Genomic DNA, 21,713 nt, shown 5'->3' on the forward strand with positions numbered 1-21,713 from the left:
TAAGACTAATAATTGGGTTAACATGCTAAACAAGAATTAAAGGGTTATTGGCTATAATTAGGCCATCGTTAGGGTCAAAGTTCATCAAAGGGCCTATATACATGTAAGACATTTAATATTTTTGAACCTATTACATTTATTGTACTCAACTATATATATATAACCGAACATTGACTTGAACGTCAAAATATCTTTGACAAGTATTTGACGAGTAGACCAAATGATAAAGAAAAAAGACTCAAAAAAAAAGTGTAAACAACATCAAGTAAGATACAAGACACAAAACGAGCTTCAGTGTATCCCATCCTTACAAGAACATTTATTATTTAAATATTTTTTATTTTCATCTAAATATTTCATTGTTTAATTTTATATTTTTAACTTGTAAATCAATTTATGTATTCCTTTTTCAATTTTTTCCATCTCGCTCATCAAATCATCAAATGGTTGTTGAAGAAGATATAAATTTATTGACTGACAAGTTAGAGAAAAAATAGCGAGTTGATAAATGAATTATAAGTTCAAAGATAGGAATAACAATCATGTCATCCTAGTAATGACATAAGTCAAATGAAAGAGTTTAGATAAAATAAAAAGATATTTTAAATACAATAAAACATTTTTTTAACAGTAACTTAATTAAAATTATACTAATTTAAATGTTAATTAAAAATTAACTAAGTTATAATAAATTAAAATTCTTTGAAATATAAAGTTGTAATTGTTGGATATATAGCATTGATTATGGATATAGAAGATCTCGCCAACCATTTCTTTTGGCATAATGGGATATTCAAACATATTTCCCAAGGCTTGACTCATATATATGCTTGATTATTACGTGAAGATATAGTATTGTTGTTCACACAAGATAAAAGACATAGTAGACACAAGATGACTATGCATGGTTACTATAATCTTATTTCTTACATATGTAGCATACGAATCACTGAAAATTTTCTTGTGCATGAATCATTGAAAATTCAGACCTTTGACCACTGTGCACTAGGAAAAGGATATAAAGTCAAAATACAACACATTCCTGATATTGTATATTGTTTGTTTTTTGTTTGGGTGATTTCAAGGATTGTCTCTAGAACTTGTAAGATAAATTTTATAAGTTTCAATTAATTAATTGGAATTTCCATTCTCAAACGATAGATCATAAATTTAAAATATAACCTTCTATACGATTTTCTCGTTATAATATTTAAAATTTAAAATAAAATATTATAAAAATAAAAAGTTCATTTTTTTATCATAGCTATAACTTTCATCCAATGAATTAAACATAATTACTAAAATAAAAGTTTTATATTACATTAAAATATTAAAAATATGTGATAAAATAAAATATGTAAATTAAGACCTGATGTTCACATAATTTCTTGTCATGGAAATAACTTAATTTTACTTTAAAATTTATGTTAAATTCTTTGTTTTACTTCAAAAATGTATTCTTTACAAATCAAACTAAGGATTTTCTTGCAAATTTAAATTGGGTTGCTATCTAAACTGTCTACAAAATATATTTAAAACAAAAATCACACTAGGTTGAAGATAAAAATATTAGAAGTAGATTTTGAAAAGAAGTAAAAGTAAAAGTACCGTTCTAAAATTAAAATTAATGAACTATGTTTTATAAGTTATTTCATATGATTTTTTAATCTAACTTATAATTCACATACAAACTAATTTTAATTTATAAAAAAAAAATCCTTTTTCTTTATTTTGTTTATAGAAGTGCTGATAGAAAATTTTCCCCAGAAAGACCACCATCTAAAATAAAACAAACAAATAACAATTGCCCAAGGCAGAAGCTGAAGCAAGCAAGAATCTCTACATAAACCACCACAACAATTCCCTTCAATGCAAACCAATTCACATTCCTCTTTACAATCTCACTGCAAAAACTCACTAACCAAACAATGGCTTTCACCAGCCAAAGAAAACAGAACATGCTTGCCACTATCCTCCTCCTTCAACTTGGGATTTCCCAAGTGATGTCCCGCAAACTGCATGAAACATCCTTGAGAGAAGGACATGAACAATGGATGGTACGATATGGCAGACTGTACGAGGATGCTGCAGAGAAGGAAAAACGTTTCCAGATATTCAAGGAGAATGTGGAGTTCATTGAATCATCCAATGCTGCTGGGAACAAACCCTACCAGCTCGGTGTTAATCACTTTGCTGACCTCACACTTGAGGAATTCAAGGCTTTGCGTAAGGGACTGAAGAGCCCTCGTGAATTTAGCACAACACCGTTTAAGTATGAACACGTGACTGCTGTTCCTCAAGCTGTAGACTGGAGGACAGAAGGAGCTGTTACTCCAGTCAAAGACCAAGGTGACTGTGGTAAGATAAACGAGATCATACAATCATACTTCATTTATTTTTGCTCAAATTTACTATTAATGTTATCAACTTTTTAATTACTTCTTGTTCTTTCTTTAATACCATATTTCAGCATAAAACTATTTTTTTTTTTGTGAAAATTTATGTAATCAGTTATTTTCTAGAGACGTGAATTGAAAACATAAAAATATAAACAGATAAAACAAGACGGGGTATATATTAATAGGTTCATATAGTCACCCCCATATAATTCGGAAGAAATGAACAGATATAAAATTTAGAGAAAGACTAATTTAATTAAACAAAACATTCCAAATTTTTAATTACTAAAATTACATTAAATCATGGTTATTATTTTGAAGGATGAATATACATTTGTATCTTTGATTATTTAAAGGAGACTCAATAATCACTTTAATGAATCATAAAAAACTAGTAAAATTTAAAAAATTGTTTTTAAAAGTATAATTTGTTATTCACTGTACTTCAAAATGTAAAAAATAAAAAGATTATAGAGATACACTTTCATTCCATATACATCTATTAAACACTCTTATCTTTTCTTATCACTTCATATATCTTATAAATTTATTGCTTTCATTCCCAGTTTAAGTGCATATCAAGTGTTTATTTTTTCTTTACAAGATCCATTTTTCAAATAAAAAGTAATATTTTTATAAGGTTACAGGAGCCATTTTGAATATGCTCAGTCTGCATGAATAATGAAATAAATTTTATATCTCAGATACTAAAATGATTGTTAGCCGTATTTTCAATGTGGGTCAATGTGATTGTTCTGAAAGGATTTGAATGAACGTTGAAACTAATTTTTGTTTGAAAAAACAGGGAGCTGCTGGGCATTTTCAGCTGTGGGTGCTATTGAGGGTATCCACCAAATGACCACAGGTAATCTGGTGTCACTTTCAGAGCAAGAGCTAGTGTCTTGTGACACAAAAGGTGAAGACCAAGGGTGTGAAGGGGGTTACGTGGAAGATGCATTTGAATTCGTAAAAAACAACGGTGGAATCACCACTGAGGCTAACTATCCCTACAAGGCAGTTGATGGGAAATGTGAGGTTGCAGCAAGACCAGTGGTTCAAATCAAGGGGTATGAGAACGTTCCTCCCAACAATGAGAGTGCACTGATGGTAGCTGTGGCTAACCAACCAGTGTCAGTTTGCCTTGATGCAAACAATAAAGATTTCATGCTCTATGCTAGAGGGGTTTACACTGGAAAATGTGGAACTGATCTAGACCATGCTGTTACTGCAGTGGGTTATGGCACAGAAAATGGCACTGACTATTGGCTACTGAAGAATTCATGGAGCACAGATTGGGGTGACAATGGATACATAAAGATGCAACGAGGTGTACCTGCAAAAGAAGGTTTATGTGGAATTGCCATGGATTCTTCTTATCCATCGGCTTGATTAGTTCACTTGTATATGCACGATGTCTTTCACATGCTGGTTTTTTTAGTTTCGAAGTCTTTCAGAGTGCAACTGTTGTTTGTATTCCCAAAATAAGGTTGCTGTTGTGACTGCTTCACATACACTTCTTCGTCACTGTATCCATTCAGAAGTAAACTTCTAATTTTAGTATAATAAAATATGCAATAAATACTTTACCCCTAAAATTTTTTATTGCTTCAGACTATCAATCAATTCAATATGATCAATCACTTCTCGTTAATTACTAATTTTATCTCAATATTTTGGTTTTTTATTACCAACAGACGTTGGTTGATAAGAGAAACAAACTTAATTGTCTTTTTGACGTTTCTTGCTCAAACAACATCAAATTTATAAAAAATTTAGTGAGAACATATTTTAAAAGACCCATTAGACATATGTTGCTTAAAGAAACAAATATTAATTGTCTTTTTGACGTCTCTTGGTTAAGCAACAAACATCTATCACTAGTGCATAATTGGCCTTTAACGTCATCCAATAGACGTTCGTCCACAAAAACATCAACGTAAATAATTGACCGGTGACATATCCGTAAATAAGTGGGACTGTAGACGTCCGTTCTGGAGGGGGCCGGAAGTCTATAATATTATAGACGTCGGGACCCCTCTAATGGACGTTTAAAAGGCTGAAGCAATGAAGTCTTCAACTTCCCTGGCAGCCGCTTAAACGTCCGTTCTGGGGGGGCCGGACGTCTATAATATTATAGACGTCGGGGCCCCACCAACGGACGTTTAAGAGGCTGATAAAGTTAACTCTTCAATCTATCAATTAAACGTCCGTTGGAGGGGCCCGACGTCTATAATATTATAGACGTCCGGCACCCTCCAGAAAGGACCTCTAAGTTGCTGACAGGGTAGTTGAAGAGTTAATGGTGTTCAGCCTCTTAAACGTCCGTACTGGGGCCCCGACATCTATAATATTATAGACATCCGGCCCCCTCCAGAACGGACGTTTAAGCGGCTGACAGGGAAGTTGAAGAGTTGATTGCTTCAGCCTTTTAAACGTCCGTTAGAGGGGCCCGACGTCTATAATATTATAGACGTCCGACCCCCTCCAGAACGGACATCTAAGTTGCTGACAAGATAGTTAAAGAGTTAATGGTGTTTAGCCTCTTAAACGTCCGTTGTGGGGGGGCCGGACGTCTATAATATTATGGACGTCGGGGCCCCTCTAACGAACGTTTAGAACCCCCCGCAAATATCAATATTTAAATCCAAAACACGTCATATTAGTTACTTCCCCGACGTCTATAATATTATAGACGTCGGGGCCTTCCAGTAACGGACGTCTAGTGGCATTTATACTAAAACGCGAACCCGCGAGGAGTTACGCTCGCTATTCATCGTCTTCCCCGCAATTTCATTCTACAGCATTGCATTTCCAGGTTGGTTTTTCTCTGTTTTGGACCGTTTAAATTTACTTTTAATTTGATTAAATTGTTCTGTGATGAAATATCTTTCATTTGGACCGATTAAAAATCGTTTTCGGTGTGTTTTGGTGCAGTTTCTTGCGTGTTCTTGGGCGGCGTTTTTGATTGTTTTTGGCCTACGTTTTAGGTCGTGCACTCCTCCATTTCCCTCCATTTCATTTGGAATCTGCTCTTTAGGTTAGCTTCTTCGTTGATAATTTTTTTGTACGCATGTTATTGGGTTTTGTGTATGCATGTTGTTGACTTTAAGGTCTGCATGTGTTATTGGCTTTTGAATATGCATGTATTAGTTGTGTTATTATAATTTTCATGTTAGATTATAAGTATCAAATCATTGAGTGACCCTTAGTTACCGTTTGAAATTTAACACAAACGATTAATCTTTTAATCGTTTGTGTTAAATTTTGAATTGTCCGATTGGACAGTTTGAGAAAATTAATTTTCATAATTTGCAATAACATGTAAGTTGGAGTCTATGGATAAGATTGATAAACTTTCGGTTCAGTATTTGTGTTGTTCTCCGAATGCATATTTGATTGTGGTCATCGTTGACTACTCTCATTTCGTGTATTTCGGAGACCAATGCGAAATGCTGCCAAAATTTTATCAAATTTATGATGTAGACTTCTTTGCACGTGTCTTAGCAAATTATGAAAATTAATTTTTTTGAATGGGTAGGACCTAACCTTGTGAGAGTTAAAAACTTAAACTGATGATTTTACGAACATAGAATGGATCGAAGCTGGATGAATGAACGTCGCATCAGTTAAGAATATGATAAGGGTGTTTCGAAGTTCTTGCAATACGTTCAACAAAATGCTAAGTCTGTGAACGGGACATATTTTTGTCCTTGTGTGCGTTGTCTTAATCAAATACGGCAAGACTTAGGCAATGTGCGTGACCATCTATTCATGTTCGGCATCATGAGGACTTATACCGTTTGGACTTGGCATGGAGAAGTATTGGACCAGCCTACCACGTCACGAGGAACGGATTATGTGGAAGAATGGATGAGTGATCATTTAGAGGACATGATACATGATGTCGGTGAAGATAATTTTGGAAGAGCTAATTTGTATGATTCTCTTATAAATGATTCAGAGCAACTGTTGTTCCCCGGATGCTTAAACTTTACACGTTTGTCTGCAACTTTAAAGTTGTTTAGTTTAAAAGCAAGGAATGGATGGACCGATAAAAGTTTCACCGAGTTGTTGGAGTTGTTAAAGGAAATGTTTCCAGAAAATAATACTCTACCTATTCGTAATTACAAGGCAAAATTTTTTTTATGTCCAATGGGTCTTGAATATCAAAAGATACATGCTTGTCCTAATGATTGTGTTTTGTACACAAAGGAGTTTGCTTCGCTAAAGTATTGTCCAACATGTGGTTTATCCCGTTTTAAAAAGAAATCTGACAGAAACACTGTTGATGAAGGTAATGATGGTGCACCTGCTAAGGTGATGTGGTATTTGCCTATAATACCTGGTTCAAACGTATGTTTTCTGTTAAAGAAGATGTAAAGAACCTTAAATGGCACTTTGACGAAAGAAAGTGCGATAATCTTCTTCGACACCCTGTTGATTCACCCCAATGGAAAAAGATTGATGAAAAATTTCCAGAGTTTGGTGCAGATCCAAGAAACTTAAGACTTGCACTTGCAACTGATGGTATGAATCCTTATGGAAACTTAAGTAGCAAACACAGTTCATGGCCAGTTATGTTGATGATTTACAATCTTTCTCCTATGTTCTACATGAAGAGAAAATATGTGATGTTGTCCATGATGATATCGGGTCCTAGACAACCTGAAAATGACATTGATGTTTACTTAAAACCTTTAATTGATGATTTGAAATTGTTGTGGGAAGAAGGGGTCGACGTGTTTGATTCACATGTTCAGGAACAGTTCCGTTTGCGTGCAATGTTGTTTTGCACTATAAATGATTTCCCAGCGTATGGAAACTTGAGCGGTTATAGTGTTAAAGGTCATTTTGCATGTCCCACATGTGAAGAAAACACTAGTTACCTTCAATTGAAGCATGGACAGAAGACAGTATATACAAGACATCGAAAATTCCTTCCTCGTAATCACCCTTATCGTAGATTGAAAAAAGCATTTAATGGAAGTGCTGAAGATGAGGTTGTGTGCAGACCCCGGAATGGTGAAGAGGTGTACAACGAAGTCAAAAACATTGACATTGTGTTCGAAAAACATCATAAAAGTACCCTTGCAAAAAACATTTGGAAGAAACGGTCAATATTTTTTAAGCTTCCATATTGGTGTCAACTTGATGTTAGACATTGTATTGATGTGATGCACGTTGAAAAAAATGTTTGTGAAAGTGTCATCGGAACTTTATTAAACATCAAAGGGAAGAACAAAGACGGAATAAAAGCACGAGAAGATTTGGCTGACATGGGAATCCGATCTGAGTTACATCCACAGATAATAGGAAGACGCACTTATCTGCCCCTAGCCTGTCACACACTTTCTAGAAAAGAAAAACAAAGTTTTTCTAACTGTTTAAGAAGTGTGAAGGTTCCACAAGGTTATTCTTCAAATATTAGTAACCTTGTTTCTATGCAAGAGTTAAAGTTAGTTGGTTTAAAGTCCCACGATTGTCATGTATTGATGCAACAATTGTTACCTGTTGTTATTCGAGGCATATTACCTCCTTCTGTTAGGGGTATTCTGACACGGCTGAGTTTGTTCTTTAATGTCATTTGCAAGAAAGTTGTTGACCCTCGAGGTTTAGATGAATTGGAAAATGAAGGAATAAGACTACTATGTCAATTGGAGATGTATTTTCCACCTTCTTTTTTTGATATCATGGTACATTTGATTGTTCATCTAGTCAGAGAAATTCGAATATGTGGGCCGGTCTTCTTAAGGTGGATGTACCCAGTTGAAAGATACATGAAGATCTTAAAGGGATATGTCAAGAATCAGTATAGACCAGAAGCTTCAATCATAGAGCGATACATTGCAGAGGAAGCCGTTGAATTTTGTTTAAGTTATATGCCATCTTGTGAACCAGTGGGTCTTCCCAAGAGCAGACATGAAGGAAAATCTGAAGGTAAAGGTGTTCGAAGTGTGGGAATTCAAAGTGTTAGTAGAAAAGAAGTTGACCAAGCTCATTTGTACATCTTAAACAACACTGTTGATGTGATTCCTTACATTTCTGACCACGTTAATGAAATAAAGGCAGCAAACCCAAGAATGAGTGAAAAATGGCATCTTAGTGAACATGTGAAAACCTTCTTACAATGGTTTAAGAAAAAGATTTATGTGACTCCACATGTTTCTGAAAGTTTATTGAGGTTATCTCGTGGAACGAACGCAGGTCATTACATATGGTGGGTACTATATAAACAATATTTCTTTTCAGACAAAGGTAGAAGATGACAAAAGTAGAGTTCAAAATAGTGGCGTCACACTTCAAGCTGAGACTGTCCACTTTGCTAGTTCTAAAGACAAAAATCCAATCACAACATCCATGAGTTATTTTGGAATAATACAAGAAATATGGGAAGTTGATTAGCTCACTTTTAGAGTCCCAGTTTTCAAGTGTAAATGGGTTGATATAAATTCTGGTGTCATGACAGATGACTTTGGTTTCACATTGGTAGACTTGAACAAGATGAATCACACTCATGAACCATTTATCATGGCTAGTCAAGCAAGACAAATATTTTACATAAATGATCCAGCGAATAAAAAATGGTCAGTGGTTTTAGAAGGAAAAAACATGTATAGACATGATGATGACGATTCTCTTGATATACTTGAGACAACATCTTTGCATTTAGACCCATTGAAGATCCAGTTGATGACGTTGCCGATGTCATCCAGAAAATTCGTAGTGATCACAATGAGACCACACGAAATCAACCAACTTGGGTTGAGTACTACGCCTTATTCCCTTGCATTTGTCACGTGTTTTGGTCCCTGTTTCCTTTTCTGATTTCCTTTGCAGCTATACTCATTACATGATGTTAGAGAAAAAAATTAAATTAAATAAAATTAATAAAAAAGAAGACTTGATTAAATACTATAACAAAATAACGACCAAATTAAATAAACTAGACCAAAATAGGAAACTAATTAGTATTTAAATCATTTTTAAATTAATTATTCCTTAACATCATTTACATGGAAGCAAATTTTTAGTTTTAATTAAAAATTAATTAATTAGCGTGGGTTTAACCCATTGTCATTGTAGAATGGATCTGGTCCACTCTAATTTTTTTTAATAAAAAACGATGACTATGTTTTAAATATTGTTTTTTAATTAAATTTTCACTTTATGATCATATATTATTTAACAAACATTAAAAGCTCATTTTTTATTTTAAAAATTGTTATCGAGGCATTAGAGTGGGCTTAACCAGTCTACAGTATATAATTAATTAGTGTGTTATAGTTGGTTAGACCGAGGCTTTCTTGTGTCACACGTTTGACCTCGCTTTTTTATGGCAGCTATTTTGGAACATTCTATTGGCCAGGTTTCTATACTGATGCCTCATTTGTCCACAACACAAATATCAAACAAAAAGGAAACAAGGGTTACTACAACCTTTTTCAATAATTATTTTAAACAAATATTTATAGAGTACTTTATTTTAGAGTAGTGAACAATTGGATAACTATGAATGTGATACATTGGATGTAATTCGGTGTTGACAACATTAGAAATTATGGGAACAAGATAAGATAATTTTATTACTTTAACATGTTATAAATCCTTTTACGTAATATTCATAATTCATTTTTAAGTAGAAAAAAAATATCATTATTGGAATAATTAAAGATATAAAAATGCAGACGAAGAATCAAATGTCTAGAAGTTAGGCACTGACAAACATCTAGTACTTTTTATCTCTCTTTTACTTAGAATTATTAGATAATTTAAATTACTTCATAGTTCATACAATAATGTCTAGTATTTATTTACGTTTTGAAATCAATTTTTTAAATTTAAATTATTTGACTGGGGATTGGAAATTTTTGTTTTCCAGGTCATGAGAACTCCCAAAATATTAGAGAATTACCTTTTATTCCAATTATAAAAATAAAACTAATTCAGAATGTAGATTTTTTAGGTACATATTATCAGTTAATACTATACATTGAAACAACTTACATATGCGAAACAATATGTGGCATCTAATTGAATTAGGAAGTTAGAAAAAATATATATTTGCTTGCGTCACACTGGCAGCAGCCCAAGAGTTCATCAAGTGGTATCTAATATGCTAAGTTCATAAAGGTTTTTTATTCATCAAATACAACACAATTCTTGTAGTCAAATAGTACAAAATGTGGCATCTGCACTAAAATACAAAATTTACTAACTTATTTGATTTCTCATGTTGAGGCAAGATATCTCGCTCTATTCAATACGTACGTACTAAATCATATTTAAAAATTTAATATATTCCTTTTTCTGATTTTTTTCTGTTTTGTTATTAATAAAAGTTTTCTAAATAGATGCTCAAACATCAATTTTGTTATCTCTAATATATATTGGAACAAAAATCCGATGCTGTGTTTGCGCTCTTTTGTTTTCTAACGCAGAAGAGATCTAAATGCTACAAGAAGGTGACATACATGATAAGGTTCATCCATTAGAAAACAACTTCATTCAGATTCTGATATAAACATTTTTCTTTAAGAGACAGCACTTGTATATATACCATTTGAAACATTACCTTCAGAGCATATCAGTTTTTCAAACACAACTTCTACATACGATCAATCTTGTTACAAAAACATGACTTCCATGGGGAAAAACCAGCACGTTTTGGCTCTACTTCTCCTTCTCTCAATTTTCACTTCCCAAGTAATGTCCCGCAACATCAATGAGGGATCCATGGCCCAAAGACATGAGCAGTGGATGAAAAAATATGGTAAAACATATAAGAATGCTGCAGAGAAGCAAAAACGTTTCCTCATATTCAAGGACAATGTTCAATTCATTGAATCCTTCAATGCTGCTGGCAACAAACCTTACAAGCTTGGCATCAATCACCTAGCTGACCAAACCAACGAAGAATTCATTGCTTCCCACACTGGATACAAGGGATCTCATAAGTTGAAAGAAACAGCACAAACATCGTTCAAGTATGAAAACGTTACTCCTATTCCTACTGCAGTGGATTGGAGGCAAAATGGAGCTGTTACTCAAGTCAAGGACCAAGGCCAATGTGGTATAGCACAAACCAAACCCTACAATATAAGTGACCCTTATAATTTGTTACATAACCTTTTAACAATTGCATGACATTAACAAAAATTTTGTTTCAAAACCAGGTAGCTGCTGGGCATTTTCAACAGTTGCTGCAACAGAAGGTATCTACCAGATAACTACAGGTAAGTTAGTGTCTCTCTCAGAGCAAGAGTTAGTGGATTGTGACAGTGTGGATCAAGGATGTGATGGAGGTCTCATGGAAGATGGTTTCGAATTCATTATAAAAAATGGTGGAATCACCAGTGAGGCTAACTACCCCTACACTGGAGTTAAGGGAACTTGTGACACAACGAAAGAGGCTTCTCCTGAAGCTCAAATAAAAGGGTATGAAACGGTACCTGCAAATAGTGAGGACGCACTGCAGAAAGCTGTTGCAAACCAACCAGTGTCAGTTAGCATTGATGCTGGAGGATCTGCTTTCCAATTTTACAAAACTGGGGTTTTCACTGGAGAATGTGGAACTGAACTAGACCATGGTGTTACTGCAGTTGGCTATGGTATCACCGATAATGGTACTGAGTTTTGGATAGTAAAGAATTCATGGGGCACAGAATGGGGTGAACAAGGATACATAAGAATGGAACGAGGCATAGATGCTAAAGAAGGCCTTTGCGGCATTGCCATGGATGCTTCATACCCAATTGCTTGATTTACTATGTAATATTGTTTGACATTTGTTTGATTTTCCTCTTGATAATGCTTTTAAATTTAAATATTTAGTTTGAAATTGATGTATTGTAAGTGTAGTTCAATGCAAGATAAAGTGTTTGTAATTTGTGATTTTCCTAGTCAAACATTGAATTTGTAAAAGTTGTACTCGTGATTTTAAGAATTGGGATATTAGGAATCCAGACACAATAAAACTAAACAAAAAGTCAGTTATTTTTGTCATTGATATATATTCTAAAATTATATATTAATGTATCTCGTTTCAATCCAATAAATTCGTCTTAACCTCTTCTAACATATATTAAAATTTATTTAATTTATTGTTTGGCCAACGTTACTTACTATAAATTAAAAACAGTTATACATGACATTCATATTTAATAAATATAAACAGAAAAATAGAAAAAATTATAATGAAAGGAAGAGTTGAATGTGCCTTAGGAAGATGAATGTCCATGAAAGGAAACTGCACGAAGGAAGCACTAGTAAAAAATCGGGTTTTTACAGCGCATATTATGCCACGGTTCAACGAAAACCGCAGCATAATGGTGCGCGGTGGCAGTTTTGTAAATAAAACGAACATATATGCCGCGGTTCTACTGGGAACCGCGGCATATACCCCAGTCAACCATTGCCTTTGACGCCACGTATGAATAAAAAATTAAATAACAGAGTATATGCCACGGTTCTCTGCACAACCGCGGCATATACCCTGCCAATTTATTGCAGGTGCTGACTGGGTCAGAGAATTCGAAAAGTTACAGGGGGTATATGCCGCGGTTCTCTGGGGAACCGCGGCATATACCCCTGTAACGTCTCAACTTCTCTGCCAGTCAGAGAATTTCAGAAGTTACAGGGGGTATATGCCGCGGTTGCCCAGAGAACCGCGACATATACCCCCTGTAACTTCTGAAATTCCCCAGAAGGCAGTTGGGGGGCAGTTGTGTTGAGCACGTTACAGGGGTATATGCCGCGGTTCTACGAGCAACCGCGGCATATTCTCCCATCTGAAATTAATTTAATATTAATTTGAAATATTTCGAGGTATATGCCGCGGTTGCCCGCTGAACCGCGGCATATAGTTTGAAAATAATTTCAAAAATGCCATTTAGGATAATTTTTTTAATCAGTATATGCCGCGGTTGGGGGTTAAACCGCGGCATATACCCCTATTATACCGCGGTTAAGTAGGGAACCGCGGTAGATTCCCCCGTTCAGAGTTAAAAAACAAAACTTGGAACAGTGTCGTCGTCTTCGCGCAAGCTCTCTGGAACGCGTTTTCTTCTTCCTCCGAGTCATCTCAGGTACGCGTTTCTGCACCGTTTAATCTCAAAATTATTGTTTCCTTTCTCATTTGTGACGCGTTTGAAACATTTCAGCCGATCAAAATCGTTTGAAAACGAGACATTCCATCTCTGCTGCGTTTTGGTTTTTGTTGCACCAAGCGTTTTCGCCGTTCCTCTTCCAGGTATTTATGCCCTTTTGCATCTTTAACGTGATTTCTTCATTAGTTTTTGCATAATGCTATAGTTTTGGTAATGTATGAAGTTTCTATAGTTTTGGTAATGTATGGTATAATTTTTGCTTTAATTTTGATAATGCATGAAATTGTTATAGTTTTGGTAATGTATGGTATGGTTTTTGCTATAGTTTTGGTAATGTGTGTTGTAGTTCTTGTATGTAATTGGAAGTTTGATTTTTAGTAGCTTATCTTTTTATGTAATATTTAGGAATATGGATCGAAATTGGATTAATTTACCACGTATTAGTGCTGAGTACGAGAGAGGTGTAGAGGAATTTATACAATTTGCGCAACGTAATGAGGGGAGAACTGATGATGAAGTGAAGTTTAGATGTCCTTGTGTGAACTGTTTGAATGGGAGAAAGTTGAACGCAACTCAAATTAGAGAACATCTTATATGTGATGGTTTTCTAAGATGCTATACAACATGGATCTGGCACGGCGAAGAAATGGATTTTCCCACTGACTCTCAAAGTGTAAATGTTACTGATTCCACCATGGAAGAAGATCGACCGGATGAAGACAAATTGGAGGACATGATCCGCGATGTTGGAGCAGAAAATTTTGCCAAAGCTCATGTGTATGAGACGATGTCGACTGATGCAGAAACACCTTTGTATGTCGGTTCAACTAAGTTCACACGTTTGTCAGCGGTGTTAAGGCTCATGAATTTGAAGGCGAGCAATGGATGGACTGATAAGAGTTTTACAGAACTGTTGACGTTGTTGAATGAAATGTTGCCAGATGGAAATACACTGCCCACTCGTAATTATGATGCGAAGAAAATTCTTTGTCCAATGGGTATGGAGTATAAAAGGATACATGCTTGTCCCAATGACTGCATTTTGTATAGGAAAGAGTTTGAATTTTTGACAAAGTGTCCAAAATGTGGCTTATCACGATACAAGTCAAAAAACAATAGTGAAGATAATGGTCAGATAGAAAAAAATGGATCTGCTTTGAAAGTAGTTTGGTACCTTCCAATAGTGCCCAGACTTAAGCGTTTGTTTGCGAATCCCAAAGATGCTAAAAATCTTAGATGGCATGCAGATGAGAGAAAAATTGACGGGCTGCTTCGTCATCCAGCTGATTCAAAGCAATGGAAAAATATTGATCGACAATTCCCCGAATTTGGTAAAGAGTGTAGAAATCTTAGGCTTGGTTTAGCCACTGATGGAATGAACCCATTTGGTAATCTGAGTACCAATCACAGTTGTTGGCCAGTTATATTGATAATTTACAACTTATCTCCTGCATTGTGCATGAAGAGGAAGTACATGATGTTATCTATGATGATATCTGGTCCAAAGCAGCCTGGAAATGACATAGATGTTTATCTAAGCCCACTAGTTGAAGACTTGAAGGTTTTGTGGGTTGACGGGGTTGAAATATTTGATGCATTCGCTTCAGAGACTTTCCTGCTTATGGATTCATTGATCCCCAAGAAATTCATGAATCAAATGATTTTGACCATATCAACATGAGTCTGATAAGAAGTTTTGGAAGGGGCAAGAAAATATACTTTTTGCCTTATATATCCGGGTAAGTGAACTTTGTTAACATAATAATGTTCCATATGTGATTTTAATATTTAATAGTTACGTTATTATGAATTTCAGGCGCCATTGGCAACTTCTTGTTATGTCTGTGCAAGACAACTATGCTTTGTGGTTCTGCTCATTGCACAGGCCTCCTCCCACACAACTCAGACAAGCAATTGATTGGTAAGAACCTCAATGTTTGGACTTTCTTTGTTATATAACTGAATGCTAAAACATTTTTTTATATACAGTTCTATTCCAGCAAGTATGATGATGGACGGGAGATCAATTGCTAAGAGTAGAAAGATTGCTTGGATTTCTCTCAAGGTTTGACATATGCTAAAGTCTGACTTTGTTATAATTGTTTTATAACAAATGTTATTCACTAACTATTATCAACTGTGATGATATATTGTAGTGTAACAGACAAAATGGGTCATATGAGTGTGGATACTATGTAATGTATTGGATGACCCATATTGTTCGTTCTCACATCACAAGAAGCTGGGAAACGGTAATATTTAACTTTAACAAATTTTGATTTTTTAACAAATGTTGAATTCATATACACTAATTAAAATGAATTGTCTTTTGCAGAGATTCAAGACTACTACACCAGTTCCTGAGAAGTCACTACTATTCATTAGGAATGCTGCTGCGAAGTATATAGTTAGATTATACAATAGCTCTTAGATTTAGATTTAAACAATGCATTTGATTAGATAGAATTTTCTTAGACTCTCTACTTTATTTGATGTTGAAATACATTTGAACATGTGTTTGTTATGTTGAAATTGAATTTCTGTAAATGTTTTTATATGCAGGTCTGTTTTTGTGGTAATGGATATCACAAAAACAGACCTGCAATTTTAAAAAACTGCAGGGGAATATGCCGCGGTTCTAACCACAACCGCGACATATAGTGCTTCGTTTTTTTTTTACAAACGAGACATATGGCCGCGGTTTTGACACTAACCGCGGCATATTCGTCGGCCTATATGCCGCGGTTCAACCGCGGCATATAGTGCATTTTTTAATTTTTTTTTTTTAAATTTTTTTAGGGTTTAGGCAGCGGTTCCCTAGACAACCGCGGCATATTCCGCAGCCTATATACCGCGGTTCGAACCGCGGTATAAAGTGTCTGACTTACTACCGCGGCTGAATATGCCGCGGTTCAAGAACCGCGACGTATAGTGAAAATGAACCGCGGTAAAAGCCCTTCGCTGCACTAGTGAAGTCAAATAGCATATTTTTCTCGTCATTTAACTTTTAATATTAGATTCTTAATTGATATTTGTATTTTAATATAATATTTTAATTAGATTTGTTATAATTGAGTTCATATTTTTGTCCTCGTTTAGTTTTTAATATTAGATTCTTTATTAGTTTTTATATTTTAATATAATATTTTAATTAGGATTTGTTATAATTGTGTTTATTTAGCACGAGATATAAAAGTATGTAAAAAATAAGTATTTAGTTACATAAATATTCTTTGGATATTTTGAAGTATATTAGTGTAGTTGCACCTAAGTTGAACTCTTGAAGTATGAAAATAAATTAGTTAAATTTTCATGACACCTTAAAGATAGTTCAGAGAATAACAAATAATAAAGATCACAATGAAGTCAATCAAGAAATTTGGCTGAGCCAAGAAAAAGGAATAGGCAACAAAAATTGGATCTTATAGTTTTCTCTATTTATTTTTACAAAAAGGACTTTGATAATTGATAAATGTTTATGATAAAAGACAATTTAGGAAAAATATATCATAAGATACACTAGTGTAGTCAAGGGAAACGACAGCGGTTATATACTGGCAAGATAAAAAATCTACCCCTTTTTGTCTCGGTTCTGAACCGAGGCCAAAAGGTGTATGCTTTTGCCTCTGTTCAAATACAACCACGACAATAAAGGGTGTTTCTTTTTTGCAGTAGAGGGGTCTTATGCCTTGGTTTGTAGTTCAACCGAGGTAGTATAAGGGTTTTTTTTTTCCTCAACCTTTCTGCAATAGAGGCTACAATAAAGGGGGTTTAAGACCTAATTAATCACATAAATTATAATATGTTGCGTTTCCATTACCTCATTACAAAGTCCTTTTGTAAAATACGAATATGACAGTGTTTATACATTAAGAACCCAACATCACTAATAACAAGTCATGTTATATTAGTAACTATATAATTCACACATTCGTCACTTAGCAAAAAACCAATACTGCAGCTTATACTGCAAAAAGATCCTTACCACTTACCGATGCTTGCGTGTTTGAAAAAAAAACGCTTAAACGTGGTTTCTATCTTCTATCATCTTTCCAAACACACTTCAAATATTCACACCTAAGAACCATGATGAATGGACACGATCAGTTACCGGAATTGGCGCGAGGCTTCCCCGTGATGTTGTTAGCGAGGTGGCTCATGAAGTAAAGCGCGTTGCTGCTTAACATGGAAACGTCGGTGACTCTTTGCTTGAGCTCCAACTTGATATTCCCGGTAGCGGTGGCGACAGCGTTAAATCCAGATGTGCAAGTATCGCTGTTGGTGAGGGCAACGCTGGTCCAGATCTAGACGTTGCTCATCTCCCACTGGAATGTTTCGTCGCGGAGGTGCCACAACTTGTTTAGCGTCTTGCTCAACTCTCTCACCGAGTCGAATATTTGCTGCATGCAGTTACTCACCGCAACTCGTTGCCTCAGTCCGAAACCCTGCGATGCAGCCTTTAGCGCCCTAAGGTAGGCGAAGAGACAAGGCGTACGAGCCATACTAGCTCTAACGGCGGCCTGGGCCAGGTCGAGGGGCTTGGCGGTAGTGTTGGAAAGGTTGGAGAGGGTTTGCACGCATAGAGCGGGGTACCTGGCCTGCGCGCATGATGTACGAAGCGGATCTTGTGGTGTGCCGCAGTGAAGAAAAGCCTCAAGCTTCTGGATTTCTTATGATGAAGAGAAAAAAAAATGAAGGATACCCCTTTCGGACAATTGTTTTCAAAATGAAATCTGATTAGGGTAAATTACCCCTTTCGGACCGAACCTTTTTTCCTTAGTTGGTCAGAGAACCGAGGCAGTAGGGTAATTTGAAAAAATTGTCGAAAAGTGGTTGAACATTACACCTCAGTTTATCTTTTAACCGAGGTAATTTGGCTTTTATGCTTCGGTTCCCCTATAACCGAGGCGTATAAGTTTGTTGAAATTGAAAAAATGTCACCGCCTTTACATATGCTTTGTTTTTTAGAAACTGATATGTATGACCCGCGTTCTTAATCCCATTTTGCACTAGTGATATTTTATTTTATATTTTTAAATAATAACCTTATTTAACTGTATGAGTAGATATCAAAAGATAATATTTTTCAAATCTTTTTGAATCTAGAAAAGATCTTCTCAAATATTTTTATATCTCCCCAACAATGAAATATATATTTAAGATATTGGATTATTTATAAGATAATTGGAGGAGATAACATTATCAGAAAGGAGATTATAATATGAGAAAAACCCAAAATAAAGCCTAGTTTAATGCCTATATAAAGGGAATGAGGAAAACACATTAGGGGAGCATAGGAACTTTTTGGTGGGTTCAAATTTCGTCCTCTCCCTCTTCTCTCATGTTCTCCAACCTTTTTTCTTCTAGTTCAACCTTTCATGAAGTACTAAGCCTTTAGGGTTGATTCTGCTATAATTTCTTAACTGGATTATAAGGTTAGATGAATAACTTTGTTTTTTTTCTTTTGATTTTTGTTTTGATTTATTTTATCTGTCTTTTTTCTCTTAATCAAGTAAATGTAATGATTTTTAGTTTATAGCAAGTTAGCATGATGTTAAATATACATAACATATCAATCATATGAGTCTATGAGGTTTTAATTTTAATTGAGAATTTACTTTGGTTAAAGGTGAAGACTTTCTCAAGAATTAATAATGAATTCACTTTCGTTAATTAACTTTTTACTTGATATAAGATGTAAAAGAATAAATATGATTAGGCATAGTAATATTTAATTGAGAATGTACTTTATTTAAATTATTTATGATTAATCTAAAAAGTTATTGCTTTTAATTAAAAATGTACTTTGACTGATAGTGAGAATTTACATTGATTAATTTGAAAATCTAAGACATTAATTACTTTAATAATAATCTTTATATAACCATGAATCCTATCTTGAAAAGACAGTGAAATCATATTTTCTTTAGCAACGGTTTTTATCTTTTTAAATCTTTTATAAATTTATTTCTTTCTATATTTTGTTATTTTTCTCTTTAATCTTTTGTTGATCTTTATCTTTATTATTTTTGTTTTCCTAACCCTTTCCTATAATTTTTACAAAAACTAATTTGTTAAAAATCAATTATGTCTTCGTTGGAAGACGACTTAGGGTTGGATTTATCCTTTTTATTTTGTTAGCTACTATCTTAACAAAATTGAAATTGCTATAGTTTAGTAGCATTAATTTGATCACATCAACGACATCGTTTTCAAATTTTTTGTCGTTGTCGGGGAATACGATTAATATTTTGATTCTTATTTTCAATTTTATTTATTTTTCTATTTTCTCCTAAAGCATATGCATTTAATTTAGTTTGAGGTTTTGTAATCTTTATTTATTTTTAAATTGCTAGTCTTTGTTTTTTTTAATTAAGAATATCTCTTAAGAAATATTTGAGATTAGTTTGAAAATACTCTAACTAGGAAAACTTGGTAGTTAAGTTTTCCATTGTCACGCACCTCTCTTTTCTAGGAGTAGACCCAAACAAAATCTTACTTATTTCTTATTTGAAATTTTTCTCTAAAGCAAGAACAAAAAAAAAAATAGTCAGGAACAAAGGAATAATTTCAGCTAGACTGCACAGAAAAAGTTTTTTGCAATTTTAGTGTTGTACTGAGGGAACATCTTCAACATTTAGTCCTGTCTAAGAGACCGAACGGCCTCGGCTTTTTTGTAGAACCGAAGCAATAGTTGACCGAACGGCTTTGGTTGAGTGCCTAACCGAAGCATTTAGTCCTGTATAGACTATACAGACCGAACGACCTGTCTTGTTTACAGAACCGAGGCATTTAGTCCTGTCATCCCTGCCACTAACGTACAGACTGAACAGACCGAACGACCTCGTTTGTTTGCAGAACCGAGGCAATAGTTGACCGAACGACCTCGATTGGGCGCCTAACCGAGGCATTTAGTCTTGTCATCCCTGCAAATCCCTCTGCTGCAACTGTGACTAAAGAGACCAACGACCTCTCCGCCACTAACGTACAGACTGAACATACAAACGACCTCGCTTGTTTGTAGAATAGAGATAGTAGTTGACTGAGCGGCCTCGGTTGGGCGCCTAACTGAGGCATTTAGTTCTGTCATCCTTGCAAATCCCTGTGCTGCCACTCTAACTGAAGAGACCGAACGGCCTCTCTACCACTAACGTACAAACTGAACAGACCGAACAACCTCGCTTGTTTGAAGAACCGAGACAGTAGTTGATCGAAAGGCCTCAATTGGGCGCCTAACCGAGGCATTTAGTCCTGTCAGCCCTGCAAATTCCTCTATTGCCACTGTGACTGAAGAGACCGAACGGCCTCTTTGCCACTAACGTACAGACTGAACAGACCGAACGACCTCGCTTGTTTGTAGAACCGAGACAGTAGTTGACCGAACGGCCTCGGTTGGGCGCCTAACCGAGGCGTATAGGTTTAAATTATTTTTAAAAATGCCATTCATTGAAACTATTACGCATCGGTTGATCGAATGGCCAAGGTAGTAGAGCATTTCTGGCACTACACCTCCACTTTCGCGAACAATTTTCTTCACTCGATCTTTCTTCTTCCTCTAAGCAAACACTATTCTCCAACACTACCCATTGCTCGCGCCTCCTTCGTCGTTCTTGCCCCGCCTCCGTGGCCGTTGTTGGACTGCTTCCTTCGCTCCTCCCTCGCGAGAACTCGCTCATATCTCGCGGTTCTTGTGACCTTGGTTGCTACGTTAAAGTCGGTCGTCGCGTCATTGATGTCGTTGTTGTTGCCTTCGCCGGTGCTTCCATCTCGCTGCCTGCATTTCGTGAACGAAGCATCCACCTCCATTTCTTGTTAGGCTACCTACATTGCTCTCTAGGCTGCACCACTGCCGCTGTCGCCACTGGCAGGTGCACCACTGCCGCTCTCTAGGGTTTTGAGTTTGGGGAATTTCTTTTTAGGGATCCGTTCGAGCTGTTTTGGTCTGTGGGGGTTGTTGATGGTTGCGCCAGTTCGAGAAGAAGACCTCGCGTGGTGGCCTATGGTGGTCCGGTAAAGGTGCCACGGTTGTTGGGTGGTGGTCTGGTAAAGGTGGCATAGTAAAGAAGGACACAAGTCACAACCGATCGGTCTCGCGAGAGGCGAAAAAGCTGGAGAAACTGATCGGTTAAAAAAATAAAATAAAAAAATACTCTACTGCCTCGGTTAATGTCCCAACTGAGGCATTTCATTCTTCGATACTACCTCGGTT

The 21,713-nt window shown here is 35.5% G+C and overlaps 2 protein-coding genes and 1 pseudogene across 2 annotated transcripts; 2 read left to right on the forward strand and 1 right to left on the reverse strand.

The window, feature by feature from the left end:
- Positions 1-1,928: 1,928 nt before the first annotated feature.
- On the forward strand, positions 1,929-3,788 carry LOC148196986 (senescence-specific cysteine protease SAG39-like). Its single transcript, XM_088093080.1, has 2 exons — positions 1,929-2,358; positions 3,205-3,788. The coding sequence occupies exons 1-2, from the start codon at positions 1,929-1,931 to the stop codon at positions 3,786-3,788; spliced, it is 1,014 nt and encodes a 337-aa protein (XP_087949206.1).
- Positions 3,789-11,033: 7,245 nt separating this feature from the next.
- LOC124829126 (senescence-specific cysteine protease SAG39-like) lies at positions 11,034-12,159 on the forward strand. The gene is made up of 2 exons (XM_047302590.2): positions 11,034-11,469; positions 11,573-12,159. The coding sequence occupies exons 1-2, from the start codon at positions 11,034-11,036 to the stop codon at positions 12,157-12,159; spliced, it is 1,023 nt and encodes a 340-aa protein (XP_047158546.2).
- A 5,448-nt stretch (positions 12,160-17,607) lies between these two features.
- Positions 17,608-21,310, reverse strand: LOC148196987 (pectinesterase inhibitor 3-like; annotated as a pseudogene).
- Between the last annotated feature and the right edge of the window lie 403 nt (positions 21,311-21,713).

The sequence above is a fragment of the Vigna umbellata genome, chromosome 6 (genome assembly GCF_029865625.1).
Source record: "Vigna umbellata cultivar VRB3 chromosome 6, Vumbellata_1.0, whole genome shotgun sequence".
NCBI classification, from domain to species: domain Eukaryota; kingdom Viridiplantae; phylum Streptophyta; class Magnoliopsida; order Fabales; family Fabaceae; genus Vigna; species Vigna umbellata.

Excerpts from the sequence above, each read along its gene's own strand:
- LOC124829126 (XM_047302590.2), top strand. The coding sequence starts at position 11,034 with ATGACTTCCATGGGGAAAAACCAGCACGTTTTGGCTCTACTTCTCCTT. Across the intron at positions 11,470-11,572 it reads CAAGGACCAAGGCCAATGTG|GTAGCTGCTGGGCATTTTCA; the intron begins GTATAGCACAAA and ends TTTCAAAACCAG.
- LOC148196986 (XM_088093080.1), top strand. The coding sequence starts at position 1,929 with ATGGCTTTCACCAGCCAAAGAAAACAGAACATGCTTGCCACTATCCTC. Across the intron at positions 2,359-3,204 it reads CAAAGACCAAGGTGACTGTG|GGAGCTGCTGGGCATTTTCA; the intron begins GTAAGATAAACG and ends TTGAAAAAACAG.